This window comes from Oncorhynchus keta, chromosome 36 (assembly GCF_023373465.1).
Source record: "Oncorhynchus keta strain PuntledgeMale-10-30-2019 chromosome 36, Oket_V2, whole genome shotgun sequence".
Classification (NCBI taxonomy): Eukaryota; Metazoa; Chordata; class Actinopteri; order Salmoniformes; family Salmonidae; genus Oncorhynchus; species Oncorhynchus keta.
The window spans coordinates 24508849-24524287 of record NC_068456.1 but is presented as its reverse complement, the minus strand read 5'-3'; the positions used below and the strand labels follow the sequence as shown (position 1 = coordinate 24524287).

At 42.7% G+C, this 15439-nt stretch overlaps 1 protein-coding gene across 1 annotated transcript; it reads left to right on the top strand.

The window, feature by feature from the left end:
• The first annotated feature begins 376 nt into the window (after nucleotides 1–376).
• On the top strand, nucleotides 377–4778 carry LOC118374795 (sodium/calcium exchanger 1-like). Its single transcript, XM_035761279.2, has 2 exons — nucleotides 377–998; nucleotides 2907–4778. The coding sequence occupies exon 2, from the start codon at nucleotides 2943–2945 to the stop codon at nucleotides 4776–4778; it is 1836 nt and encodes a 611-aa protein (XP_035617172.1). The 5' UTR covers nucleotides 377–998; nucleotides 2907–2942.
• Nucleotides 4779–15439: the final 10661 nt, after the last annotated feature.

Here is a 15439-nt window from a genome sequence, read left to right as displayed (position 1 = left end):
TAGAATTGTAACTAGATTACTTTAAAACAGCAACCTATTCTCTACACCCCATGGCAAAATGGGTAGAATTGTAACTAGATTACTTTAAAACAGCAACCTATTATCTACACCCCATGGCAAAACGCCAACATAGTACATGTAAATCTGGGACAATCAAATTAGTATGATTTGTTACGTTTGGTATGGTTACATAAGACAGAAGGTTACTTGAGGAAAAAAAGAACCGACCATGACAAGACTGACCCCATCTCAAAGCAACCCTCATTATTCAAAAAATAAGGGAAATCAGACGTAGCATGATGTAGTACATTGTACTGCAATTATCAAGTTTATTGAAATGTAGGCCTAATTACAATGTATATAACGTTACCCCAAGTATTTAAAGTGGAGCAATGGGAGGGTCTTGGTGTTGATAGGCGGGTTGGCAGCGGGCCGCATTTTTAGAGTCGTTTCCCTTTGCTCTTTCTGAATTCGATGTGGATAGAATAATCCCCGAGCGGTAGAGCTTTGGGAAAAAGTGTATTCCGGGAGTTTGTCCGTCTCTACAGAAGCAGCCCGCGTTCTAAACGCACTTTGGACTCGGTCTCTGTGCACGGAGCTCTGTGGCTGTCCACACATCGAATAGGATAGGAAAGAGGTTGAGTCAGAGAAGGCGAGTGAAAGCGAGAAAGAGAGAGAGAGGGGGGGGGGAAATAATCAGGAAGAACTCTCAGCGCACCTTTTAGTTCTCCGATATGCAGATTTACTGATAAAACATCAGTTATCTGTTCATCTCATACAGGTCGTGAAAAACTGCGAGTGCATGGGAATCTTTAACTCGTTTTTTCTTCACCGGGGTATCTCGCCTTGATTTCGTATAAAACCCAGCACGAATGTGAGCTGTAATACCAGGCTACTGACGGCTCTAGCGGCTCCTTATTGGCATTTTCACGTTTAGGCTACTACAACTACTATTGCTGACTTCTGCCTGTGGATCTTACCGTTATATATTGTGAAAGGTATGATTCTGCTTATATTGTTATCATTAACATATAACAAATTGTGTATTTTTCTGGCACAATCTAGTTACAGCAAGTTTAGTCCACTCGATAGAGCTGTGAGATCCAGTGTGGACCAATGTTTTAGCTATCCTAAATCCTGTACAGGTTATTATTATATGTTATACGGATCTACTGGGATTAGTCGACCATTCTGTCTGAGATTAAAATGGTAAAGCCTTGGAGATTTATATTGAGTCTATTTTAGCTTTTGAGAATGTCTCAATATGTAGGAATTGGGTTTCATTCTTGCGCTTCCTTGCTTGCCTTCCTGCCACAGCAAGACCTGGTCGTTTGCCCATGTTTCCAAATATGCACTTGGAAGTTGTGTACAATGTGCCTAAACCCGAATGAATTGATCCATGTCGGCAATAGCATGCCTAGGCTATCCTACACGCGGTATATTTGCGCTACTCCGGAGTTATTCATTGCGCCAAAAGCATTCACGTAGCCCTATGCGGGTTATTTGTGCAGGTTGTGCAGTCGCATTGGATTTCCAATATGCGGATTCCAACTATGGATTAGGGAATTGGAGGTTTATATTGAATGAGCATGTTCTGTAAACCTAGTCATTAATACATCAACTGATGACACCGTCGAAAACAATAGAAATCACACAACAGTCCATACATGTAACCTTCCTATAGTAAATCTGGCTAGAATTGTATGCTTCCAAACCGGTAAGGATGCTCTAAAGGCGGCACCAAATTGTATAGGCTACTGCCGTGACCATGCCTCCAACATTTCTTTCTATAATTAGCATAGTTTACTAGACTGATATACCAGACCTAAATTATTAGTTATCATAAGTAGCCTGCTGTCTTATTGATTTCTTATTCAAGTTCATTTTATTATAAACTGATATTAAACAATGAATCGCTATAATTCCAATATAATTCACCACAATTTTCCCTGGGAAAATATGGTATACATTTAAGTGCTATGGTCAATTAGTCCAATATAATCTTTCCTAGATGTTTGCGCGTCTGCTTCCTTTCTGACTACATTGAAGGTGAGTAGTCCAGCACGGTTAGTGTCGCTTCCCTCCGGCTGCACTGGATGCTTTCTGTACCTGCGGTATCTCGGCGCATAGCAGGCTATACACGCTCAAGGTCTCCTCTCTTCCCCTCTTATTTCAAAGATCGGGGAACCGTCCCTACTCTTTACTAGTCTTAAACGTATACATGCTTTATCTCCTGCTCTAAGGAGAATGAATAACTTGATATTGTCACCTATTGCTGGTGATTATAGAGGCTTGTAAAATATTCTGGATGCTAAATGTTCATAAAATGCTATGCACGTGACATATCTGCGTAATGTTCACCACAGTACCAACTACCAAGCATATGAAATATGTGAAAATGTATTATCCCTGCAGATAATCAGTTAAAATGTATCTTCTGCTCTCTCCTTTCCAACCAATCAAGTGCAAAACCCTATGGTACTATTATAGGCATTGCAGCCACTCACCAGGGGAATAATTGATATGAAATGTTTATTTAATTAAAACAATTTATTGAAACTTTTTTTAACTAGGTAAGTCAGTTAAGAACAAATTCTTATTTACAATGACGGCCTACACAGGCCAAACCCGGAAGATGCTGGGCTAATTGTGCGCCACCCTATGGGACTCCCAATCACAGCTGGTTGTGATACAGCCTGGAATTGAACCAGGGTGTCTGTAGTGATGCCTCTAGCACTGAGATGCAGTGCCTTAGACCGCTGCGCCACTCGGGAGCCCCATGGTTTTATTATATTATAATTCATGTGAATTACTACATATTGTTATTACGCTATTATTACAGTGAGAGCAAGTTGTGTTACATTTCCAGTAATTCCAACCCTGTAATCACCCCACCCCCCTTGCAGGTTTAGGAAGCAAAGGAAGCTCACCACTCCAGAATCATGGGACACTTTCAGCTCTCCCCCATGCTCTCCCTTGGCCTTCGGCTTGTGGTTGTCGTAGCAATCATGTTTCTCAAATTCCAACATGTGACGGCTATGTCCTCGGACGTGGACTTGGATCAGTTTGTGTCTCCAACTGCCAGCGGCAACATTACTGTGTGCACCACAGCAGGCACAGCATGCGAAAAAGGGGTGATTCTGCCTATCTGGGAACCTCAGAATCCCTCGTTCGGGGACAAAGTGGCACGGGCGACAGTCTATTTTGTGGCCCTGGTGTACATGTTCCTTGGAGTGTCCATCATCGCTGACCGTTTCATGGCGTCCATCGAGGTCATCACCTCTCAGGAGAAAGAGATCACCATCAAGAGACCCAACGGAGAGACCACCACCACCACCGTGCGGATCTGGAATGAGACAGTGTCCAATCTCACGCTCATGGCCCTGGGTTCAAGTGCCCCTGAGATCCTACTGTCCGTCATTGAGGTTTGCGGCCACGGTTTTGATGCAGGAACCTTGGGTCCAAGCACCATCGTGGGCAGCGCCGCCTTCAACATGTTTGTCATCATTGGCATCTGTGTGTGGGTGGTGCCCGATGGGGAGGTCCGTAAGGTCAAGCACCTGCGCGTCTTCTTCGTCACAGCCACCTGGAGCATCTTCGCCTACATCTGGCTCTACCTGATCCTGGCTGTCATCTCCCCCGGCATAGTGCAGGTATGGGAGGGCCTGCTCACCCTCTTCTTCTTCCCCATCTGCGTGTTGTTCGCCTGGGTCGCTGACCGACGCCTCCTCTTCTACAAGTACGTCTACAAGCGCTACCGTACCGGCAAGCAGCGGGGCATGATAATTGAAACCGAGGGTGACCGCCCGCTCCCGTCCAAAGTCGACATTGAGATGGACGGAAAGATGCTCAACTCTCACGCGGTAGACTTCCTGGACGGGCCTCTGGGGCTGGACCTGAACGTGAAGGACCTGGATGAGGAGGAGACCCGGCGCGACATGGCCAAGATCCTCAAGGAGCTGAAGCAGAAGCACCCAGATAAGGAGATGGAGCAGCTGATTGAACTGGCCAACTACCAGGTGTTGAGTTCGCAGCAGAAGAGCAGGGCCTTCTACCGCTGCCAGGCCACCAGGCTCATGACCGGCGCTGGGAACATCCTGAAGAAGCATGCGGCCGACCAGGCCCGCAAGGCCGTCAGCTTGCACGAGGTTCGCTCTGATGTGGCAGATAACGACCCCATTTCCAAGATATACTTTGACCCCGGCTCCTACCAGTGCCTGGAGAACTGCGGCACAGTGGCAGTTAACGTGCTGCGGCGAGGCGGTGACCTGACCAAGACAGTGTCGGTGGAGTTCCGTACGGAGGATGGATCAGCCAACGCGGGCTCGGACTACGAGTTCACCGAGGGGGTGGTGGTGTTCAAGCCCGGCGAGACCCAGAAGGAGATCCGTGTGGGCATCATTGATGATGACATCTTTGAGGAGGATGAGAACTTCCTGATCCACCTGAGCAACGTCAAAGTGCTGCTGGCAGAGGGAGAGGAGGTAGAGAACCCAGAGACCAACCACGTGGAGGCGGTGGCCTGTCTTGGCCTGCCTGCCACGGCAACCGTGACCATCTTTGACGACGACCACGCTGGCATCTTCACGTTCGAGGAGCCGGTGGCACACGTGAGTGAGAGTGTGGGCACCATGGAGGTGAAGGTGCTGCGTACGTCAGGGGCACGTGGGGTTGTCATGGTGCCCTACAAGACTGTGGAGGGCACGGCACGTGGAGGAGGAGAGGATTTCGAAGATACCCACGGGGTCCTGGAGTTCCAGAACGATGAAATCTTGTAAGTTCTTAAGTTATTCTAAAATATTTATTAATTTTATATGTGGGGGCTGACATTACACTGCTTATTAGTGTGCTATTATGTTTTTTTGGCCATGAACATTTTACATTTGAATGAATATTTTCAGACAAATTTCTCAAAAAGTGAGTAGGCTATTGAAATATGTTGTGTAATGTATAAATCTGAAGCCACCAATGCAGTTTATTGTCAGTCTCTCTAGTTATGCATGTGTAGTCTATGCTGATGCTGGGTTTTGTTTGTCTGTGAATGCATGTGTTGATGATGATGAGGATGGATGCTGAGTGTGTTTGTGTCATGTCGTGGTCGTGGTGCAGCGGACTGCTTGTGTGCCATGAGGAGACGTCATCAACTCCCTTTGTTTCCACTCTCCTCTCTGCTTCTTCTTTCATTCATTCATTCCTTTATTCATTCACTCATTTACTTATTGATTTATTTATCGAATGTGTGATTTCTGCTGAGTTCTCAGCATCTGTGTTTCAATCGCTCTCAGGTTTATCCATGTTGGATTGCTCCTCGTTAATTTCAGGGGCATGACCAGCCTAAACTCTATAAGCTTTGACCATTGTTGATGTATCGTGAATGAATTTCTGTTGTTATTTTGTTTCTGTATTGCCACTGATGTGGTTTCTGTACTGCATCTCAGATAACTATGTGGATTGGATCTGGCATGTCTTACAGATATGCCACTACAGGTATACTATATCTCATTTAATATTAGAGAGGGTTCGTAGAAATGTCAGAGACTTGGCATTCAGGGTTGAATGATCAGGTTAGGCTCTATGCCTGTATTCACAGTTCTGAAAAGACTGTCTCATATGTTTTAAGGTTTGGGCTAGTTAATTCCTTTATAAAAGGACAAGAGCAGCTTGTCTCTGACTCTCTATTCCCCTCTTTCTCTCCCTCTCTCCCCATACTCACCCTATTTGACATGCAGGGGACAAGTGAGACAGATGAATGAAAAGGGCTTGTTTCTAAACAGATTCAAAGCAGATGTTTAGGTTCAACTTTCCGAGGCCCATTGCCGTTTCCATAGCGTAGCTCTCACAGCGCTGCTTAGTGGATTTTAAGAACACTTGTCTAAATGAAATGATGGAGCATCAGAGGTAAGGTATTCTACAGTACAGGAACCAGTAGCTTACAGTCTAGACCAGAAGCAGCTCTGGTTTTAATATGGAAATATGATATCACATAGTTTGTTTCATTTCCACAAAAATTATACCTGTATCTACATTTTAACTTTTTATTCAATATCTTGCCACAGTATATTTCAGGGTTTGAATTTTATTCTAGCGATGTTTGGAGCAAAGGCTCCAAAGTGGGCAAGGCTCTGAGGGGCAAGAGTCCGTATCACAGTTTCATCTTCAGACGACAAGAAAGCCAAACCTCCTACCAGAGAACTGGAAATGTGTTAACCACCTCCCAACAAGCCCTTGAACACATCCAGAAAGGGGAGAGGACACTGTCACTGTAGAAAAATGAATTAGGATGCAGACGATCTGAAGTGAAGCGCCCATGGGCTGGGGGCCCGTGGACTGAGGGCTGGGGGGCTGGGGGCCCGGTGACAGCCTCTTCTCTAACTCAGCTGCAAGCTCCCTCCATCCACCCTTTGTGTCGCAGTCAAACCATTAGAGGAGAAGTTTCAGCTCTCTCCTCTTTCACTTGGGCTTCCCATCAGAAAGCGAAGCGTAATTTGTCTCCAGAATTGGATATGAGGGCCTGAGTAGACTGCTTGAAGAGATGGGTTGGTGGAGCACTGGCTGTGATTGCAGTTTGTTTGACCAGAGGATAGATTGGCCAAAGGACTGGAGGGTGGCAGGTTGGGCAAATTACTGGAGGGTGGCAGGTTGGGCAAATGACTGGAGGGTGGCAGGTTGGGGAAATGACTGGAGGGTGGCAGGTTGGGGAAATGACTGGAGGGTGGCAGGTTGGGCAAATGACTGGAGGGTGGCAGGTTGGGCAAATGACTGGAGGGTGGCAGGTTGGGCAAATGACTGGAGGGTGGCAGGTTGGGCAAATGACTGGAGGGTGGCAGGTTGGGCAAATGACTGGAGGGTGGCAGGTTGGGTTGGGGAAATGACTGGAGGGTGGCAGGTTGGGGAAATGACTGGAGGGTGGCAGGTTGGGTTGGGGAAATGACTGGAGGGTGGCAGGTTGGGGAAATGACTGGAGGGTGGCAGGTTGGGGAAATGACTGGAGGGTGGCAGGTTGGGGAAATGACTGGAGGGTGGCAGGTTGGGCAAATGACTGGAGGGTGGCAGGTTGGGCAAATGACTGGAGGGTGGCAGGTTGGGCAAATGACTGGAGGGTGGCAGGTTGGGCAAATGATGTGAGGATGGACAGAAATAGCGAGATACGGAGAATCGTTGTGATTTAAAATTGTTCAACTCATTGATCTTGATGTGCTAACAGATACCTGAGGTTAACTTTCACTCTGAACCTCGCCCGGAAAGGAAAATTAAAAGACAAGTCACTTATCGAGTAGTGAGTTAGCCAAAACTGACAAAACCAAAGCTCTTAACTTCCTTCATGTTTCCTTATCACTTAATACGCTTACATTTCTTACAAACATTTAACAGACATTAAAAACCCCACCTAATAAGCTGTTACTGTTACTCAAAAACAAACACCGTGAATCATATTCCACCAGTGTGGAGCTCCACTTACATCCCATTCCACCCCTCCAGTCCACAGCCCAGAAACACGAGCACGGCATAAAGAGCCAGGTCTCAGAGGTTGCACTAACAGGAGCTGGATAGAGATCCTTATTAACAGAGATATTTCAGTTAGCGCAAACTGCCGTAGTCTCCACACCGTGCTGTTCCACTTCTTCCCTCCATCTCTCCTGTGCGAGTGCTTGTCATGTCAGAGGCGCCGTCCCCCTAAAGTTTTAGTATTTAGTCAGTAATAAGGCTTTTGTGTGGTTTTTCGGTTCGTGTTGCAGCCTCTCCTCTCCCCTCTGACAGGCCTGTTGTATGGGAAACAGATTTAGTTCATTAGCATGGCTAATCAACAGAGAGCCATTTGGGAGATGTTCTGTCTGTCTGTTTTAGGGTTATGCCGGGGGCAGTGGTATCCTGTGTACATTATACCTCTAATTGTGTACAATGTACCTCTAATTGTGGACATTATACCTCTAGTTCTGTACATTTTACCTCTAGTTGTGTACATTATTCCTCTAATTGTGTACATTTTACCTCTAATTGTGTACATTATACCTCTAATTGTGAACATTATACCTCTAGTTGTGTACATTTTACCTCTAATTGTGTACATTATACCTCTAATTGCGTACATTATACCTCTAATTGCGTACATTATACCTCTAATTGTGTACATTATACCTCTAATTGTGTACATTGTACCTCAAGTTGTGTACATTTAACCTCTGTGTACATTATACCTCTAATTGTGTACATTGTACCTCTAATTGTGTACATTATACCTCTAATTGTGTACATTGTACCTCTAATTGTGTACATTATTCCTCTAATTGTGTACATTATACCTCTAGTTGTGTACATTATACCTCTAATTGTGCACATTGTACCTCTAATTGTGTACATTGTACCTCTAATTGTGTACATTATTCCTCTAATTGTGTACATTTTACCTCTAATTGTGTACATTATACCTCTAATTGCGGACATTATACCTCTAATTGTGTACATTATACCTCTAATTGTGTACATTGTACCTCAAGTTGTGTACATTTAACCTCTGTGTACATTATACCTCTAATTGTGTACAATGTACCTCTAATTGTGGACATTATACCTCTAGTTGTGTACATTTTACCTCTAGTTGTGTACATTATTCCTCTAATTGTGTACATTTTACCTCTAATTGTGTACATTATACCTCTAATTGTGAACATTATACCTCTAGTTGTGTACATTTTACCTCTAATTGTGTACATTATACCTCTAATTGTGTACATTATACCTCTAATTGTGTACATTATACCTCTAATTGCGTACATTATACCTCTAATTGTGTACATTTTACCTCTAATTGTGTACATTATTCCTCTAATTGTGTACATTTTACCTCTAATTGTGTACATTATACCTCTAATTTTGTACATTTTACCTCTAATTGTGTACATTTTACCTCTAATTGTGTACATTATTCCTCTAATTGTGTACATTTTACCTCTAATTGTGTACATTTTACCTCTAATTGTGTACATTATACCTCTAATTGTGAACATTATACCTCTAATTGCCTACATTATACCTCTAATTGTGTACATTTTACCTCTAATTGTGTACATTATTCCTCTAATTGTGTACATTTTACCTCTAATTGCGTACATTATACCTCTAATTGTGTACATTATTCCTCTAATTGTGTACATTTTACCTCTAATTGTGTACATTATACCTCTAATTGTGTACATTTTACCTCTAATTGTGTACATTATTCCTTTAATTGTGTACATTTTACCTCTAATTGCGTACATTATACCTCTAATTGTGTACATTTTACCTCTAATTGTGTACATTATTCCTCTAATTGTGTACATTTTACCTCTAATTGCGTACATTATACCTCTAATTGTGTACATTATTCCTCTAATTGTGTACATTTTACCTCTAATTGTGTACATTATACCTCTAATTGTGTACATTTTACCTCTAATTGTGTACATTATTCCTCTAATTGTGTACATTTTACCTCTAATTGCGTACATTATACATGTAATTGTGTACATTTTACCTCTAGTTGTGTACATTTGAACTCTAATTGCGTACATTATACCTCTAATTGCGTACATTATACCTCTAATTGTGTACATTTTACCTCTAGTTGTGTAAATTTTACCTCTAATTGCGTACATTTGACCTCTAATTGCATACATTATACCTCTAATTGCGTACATTATACCTCTAATTGTGTACATTATACCTCTAATTGTGTACATTATACCTCTAATTGTGTACATTTTACCTCTAATTGTGTACATTATACCTCTAATTGTGTACATTGTACCTCTAATTGTGTACATTATTCCTCTAATTGTGTACATTATTCCTCTAGTTGTGTACATTATACCTCTAATTGTGCACATTGTACCTCAAGTTGTGTACATTTTACCTATGTGTACATTATACCTCTAGAGGTGTACATTATACCTCTAGTTGTGTACATTATACCTCTAATTGCGTACATTATACCTCTAATTGTGTGCATTATACCTCTAATTGCGTACATTATACCTCTAATTGTGTACATTATACCTCTAGTTGTGTACCTTATACCTCTAATTGTGCACATTGTACCTCAAGTTGTGTACATTTTACCTATGTGTACATTATACCTCTAATTGTGTACATTATACCTCTAATTGTGTACATTATACCTCTAGTTTCAGGAGTGTGATTGTACAGTATGTGTGTATTCATGGGACTGACTTCATGGCTTTGTGGTCACCCTGGGCTGTTTACATGCAACATTGCTGCTGTCACCCTGCTAGATGTTTTATTTTATTAAGGTCCCCATTAGCCAATGGCCACGACGACAGCTAGTCTTACTGGGGTCCGACACATTACGAAAATACATGACAAAATACTTTACAATTTATATGAATTTAAAGAGGCGTTGTGCCGTGAGGTGTTGTTTTATCTGTTTTTTTAAACCAGGTTTGCTGTTCACTTGCGCAATATGGTCGCATGCCTGGTGGGGTAAATGTGTGTGTCAGTGCTGTGTGTAAGTTGACAAAGCAAACCATTTGGAATTTCCAACACATTAATGTTTTTTATAAAAACAAGAAGTGATTCAGTCAGTCTCTCCTCAACTCTTAGCCAAGAGAGACTGGTATGCATAGTATTGATATTAGCCCTCTGATTACAGTGGCGTCTCACTGTAAGACGTGCCGTTCTGTTCTGGGCCAGCTGCAGCTTAACTAGGTCCTTCTTTGCAGCACTGGACCATATGACTGGAAAATAATCAAGATAAGACAAAACTAGAGCCTGCAGGACTTGCTTTGTGGAGTGTGGTGTCAAAAAAGCAGAGCATCTCTTTATCACGCACCGACCTCTCTCCATCTTTAAAACCATGAATCTATATGTTTTGACCATGACAGTTTACAATACAAGGTAACATCAAGTAATTTAGTCTCCTCAACTTGTTCAACAGCCACACCATTCATTACCAAACTTTGTCAAACTTTCTCAACCTCCACCATTTTTCCTTCCATACTGAGTGAACTTGGAGGACAGAGATGTGGTTTTTTGCTTTGTCATTTTGTCCTGTTTTTTTGTTGGTGCAGTGAGGCAGCACAGCCAGGTCAGTAGAAGAGAGAAGATTAAGAGGGTCAGTCATTTGACAGAGAGAGAGAGAGAGGGGTAGAGAGAAGGAGAGAGAGGGAGAGAGAGATAATGTGGAGGAGGAGAAATGAGATAGAATCTGAGAAAAATCTGAGAATCTGAGAAAAAGAGAATCTGAGAATCTGAGAAAAAGGGAGAGGTGGAGATCGACAGAGACATAGAGAGAGACAGATAAAGGGGAGATAGACAGAGACATAGAGAGAGACAGATAAAGGGGAGATAGACAGAGACATAGAGAGAGACAGATACAGGGGAGATAGACAGAGACATAGAGAGAGACAGATAAAGGGGAGATAGACAGAGACATAGAGAGAGACAGATAAAGGGGAGATAGACAGATACATAGAGAGAGACAGATAAAGGGGAGATAGACAGAGACATAGAGAGAGACAGATACAGGGGAGATAGACAGAGACATAGAGAGAGACAGATAAAGGGGAGATAGACAGATAAAGGGGAGATAGACAGAGACACAGAGAGAGACAGATACAGGGGAGATAGACAGAGACATAGAGAGAGACAGATAAAGGGGAGATAGACAGAGACAGATAAAGGGGAGATAGACAGAGACATAGAGAGAGACAGATACAGGGGAGATAGACAGAGACATAGAGAGAGACAGATAAAGGGGAGATAGACAGAGACATAGAGAGAGACAGATACAGGGGAGATAGACAGATACATAGAGAGAGACAGATACAGGGGAGATAGACAGAGACATAGAGAGAGACAGATAAAGGGGAGATAGACAGAGACATAGAGAGAGACAGATACAGGGGAGATAGACAGATACATAGAGAGAGACAGATACAGGGGAGATAGACAGAGACAGATAAAGGGGAGATAGACAGAGACATAGAGAGAGACAGATAAAGGGGAGATAGACAGAGACATAGAGAGAGACAGATAAAGGGGAGATATACAGAGACATAGAGAGAGACAGATAAAGGGGAGATAGACAGAGACAGATACAGGGGAGATAGACAGAGACATAGAGAGAGACAGATACAGGGGAGATAGACAGAGACAGATAAAGGGGAGATAGACAGAGACATAGAGAGAGACAGATAAAGGGGAGATAGACAGAGACATAGAGAGAGACAGATACAGGGGAGATAGACAGAGACAGATAAAGGGGAGATAGACAGAGACATAGAGAGAGACAGATAAAGGGGAGATAGACAGAGACAGATAAAGGGGAGATAGACAGAGACAGATAAAGGGGAGATAGACAGAGACAGATACAGGGGAGATAGACAGAGACAGATACAGGGGAGATAGACAGAGACATAGACAGAGACAGATAAAGGGGAGATAGACAGAGACAGATAAAGGGGAGATAGACAGAGACAGATAAAGGGGAGATAGACAGAGACAGATAAAGGGGAGATAGACAGAGACAGATACAGGGGAGATAGACAGAGACATAGACAGAGACAGATAAAGGGGAGATAGACAGAGACAGATAAAGGGGAGATAGACAGAGACAGATAAAGGGGAGATAGACAGAGACAGATAAAGGGGAGATAGACAGAGACAGATAAAGGGGAGATAGACAGAGACAGATACAGGGGAGATAGACAGAGACATAGACAGAGACAGATAAAGGGGAGATAGACAGAGACAGATAAAGGGGAGATAGACAGAGACAGATAAAGGGGAGATAGACAGAGACAGATACAGGGGAGATAGACAGAGACAGATAAAGGGGAGATAGACAGAGACATAGAGAGAGACAGATACAGGGGAGATAGACAGAGACAGATAAAGGGGAGATAGACAGAGACAGATAAAGGGGAGATAGACAGAGACATAGAGAGAGACAGATACAGGGGAGATAGACAGAGACATAGAGAGAGACAGATACAGGGGAGATAGACAGAGACATAGAGAGAGACAGATAAAGGGGAGATAGACAGAGACATAGAGAGAGACAGATAAAGGGGAGATAGACAGAGACATAGAGAGAGACAGATAAAGGGGAGATAGACAGAGACAGATAAAGGGGAGATAGACAGAGACATAGAGAGAGACAGATAAAGGGGAGATAGACAGAGACAGATAAAGGGGAGATAGACAGAGACATAGAGAGAGACAGATACAGGGGAGATAGACAGATACATAGAGAGAGACAGATAAAGGGGAGATAGACAGAGACAGATAAAGGGGAGATAGACAGAGACATAGAGAGAGACAGATACAGGGGAGATAGACAGAGACAGATACAGGGGAGATAGACAGAGACATAGAGAGAGACAGATACAGGGGAGATAGACAGAGACAGATAAAGGGGAGATAGACAGAGACAGATAAAGGGGAGATAGACAGACATAGAGAGAGGCAGATACAGGGGAGATAGACAGAGACATAGAGAGAGACAGATAAAGGGGAGATAGACAGAGACATAGAGAGAGACAGATAAAGGGGAGATAGACAGAGACAGATAAAGGGGAGATAGACAGACATAGAGAGAGGCAGATACAGGGGAGATAGACAGAGACATAGACAGAGACAGATAAAGGGGAGATAGACAGAGACAGATAAAGGGGAGATAGACAGACATAGAGAGAGGCAGATACAGGGGAGATAGACAGAGACATAGAGAGAGACAGATAAAGAGAGTAAAAGAAATAGACCGAGTTCGTAAGTAGACTAGACTAGAGGCTGAAAGCTGAAACAAAGCAGTTGGCATGGATATCAGGCAGGTCTTTGTAGAGGATTAGTGGCTGTTTGGGGTATTTTCACTGAGCTGCCAATGGACAGATTAGAATAACTTGGAGTCTTCTGAGACCTGCTGCACCTTTTCCACTGCTTCCATCTCAGACTGCTGACACAGCACAGTCACTCTTATGACATGGTTGATGCAACGGCTACACACACACACACACACACACAGCCAGCCATACAAATATCCTCTCTCTCTCTCTCTCTCTCTCTCTCTCTCTCTCTCTCTCTCTCTCTCTCTCTCTCTCTCTCTCTCTCTCTCTCTCTCTCTCTCTCTCTCTCTCTCTCTCTCAATTCAATTCAATTCAATTCAAGGGCTTTATTGGCATGGGAAACATGTGTTAACATTGCCAAAGCAAGTGAGGTAGACAACATACAAAGTGAATATATAAGGTGAAAAACAACAAAAATGAACAGTAAACATTACACATACAGAAGTTTCAAAACAGTAAAGACATTACAAATGTCATATATATATATATATATATATATATATATATATATATATATATATATATATATATATATATATATATATATATATATATATATATATATATATATATATATATATACAATGTACAAATAGTTAAAGGACACAAGATAAAATAAATAAGCATAAATATGGGTTGTATTTACAATGGTGTGTGTTCTTCACTGGTTGCCCTTTTCTCGTGGCAACAGGTCACAAATCTTGCTGCTGTGATGGCACACTGTGGAATTTCACCCAGTAGATATGGGAGTTTTTCAAAATTGGATTTGTTTTCGAATTCTTTGTGGATCTGTGTGATCTGGGGGAAATATGTATCTCTAATATGGTCATACATTGGGCAGGAGGTTAGGAAGTGCAGCTCAGTTTCCACCTCATTTTGTGGGCAGTGAGCACATAGCCTGTCTTCTCTTGAGAGCCATGTCTGCCTACGGCGGCCTTTCTCAATAGCAAGGCTATGCTCACTGAGTCTGTACATAGTCAAAGCTTTCCTTAATTTTGGGTCAGTCACAGTGGTCAGGTATTCTGCCGCTGTGTACTCTCTGTGTAGGGCCAAATAGCATTCTAGTTTGCTCTGTTTTTTTGTTAATTCTTTCCAATGTGTTAAGTAATTATCTTTTTGTTTTCTCATGATTTGGTTGGGTCTAATTGTGCTGTTGTCCTGGGGCTCTGTAGGGTGTGTTTGTGTTTGTGAACAGAGCCCCAGGACCAGCTTGCTTAGGGGACTCTTCTCCAGGTTCATCTCTCTGTAGGTGATGGCTTTGTTATGGAAGGTTTGTGAATCGCTTCCTTTTAGGTGGTTGTAGAATTTAATGGCTCTTTTCTGGATTTTGATAATTAGTGGGTATCGGCCTAATTCTGCTCTGCATGCATTATTTGGTGTTTTACGTTGTACACAGAGGATATTTTTGCAGAATTCTGCGTGCAGAGTCTCAATTTGGTGTTTGTCCCATTTTGTGAAGTCTTGGTTGGTGAGCGGACCCCAGACCTCACAACCATAAAGGGCAATGGGCTCTATGACTGATTCAAGTATTTTTAGCCAAATCCTAATTGGTATGTTGAAATTTATGTTTCTCTCTCTCTCCTTCCCCACCTCTCTCC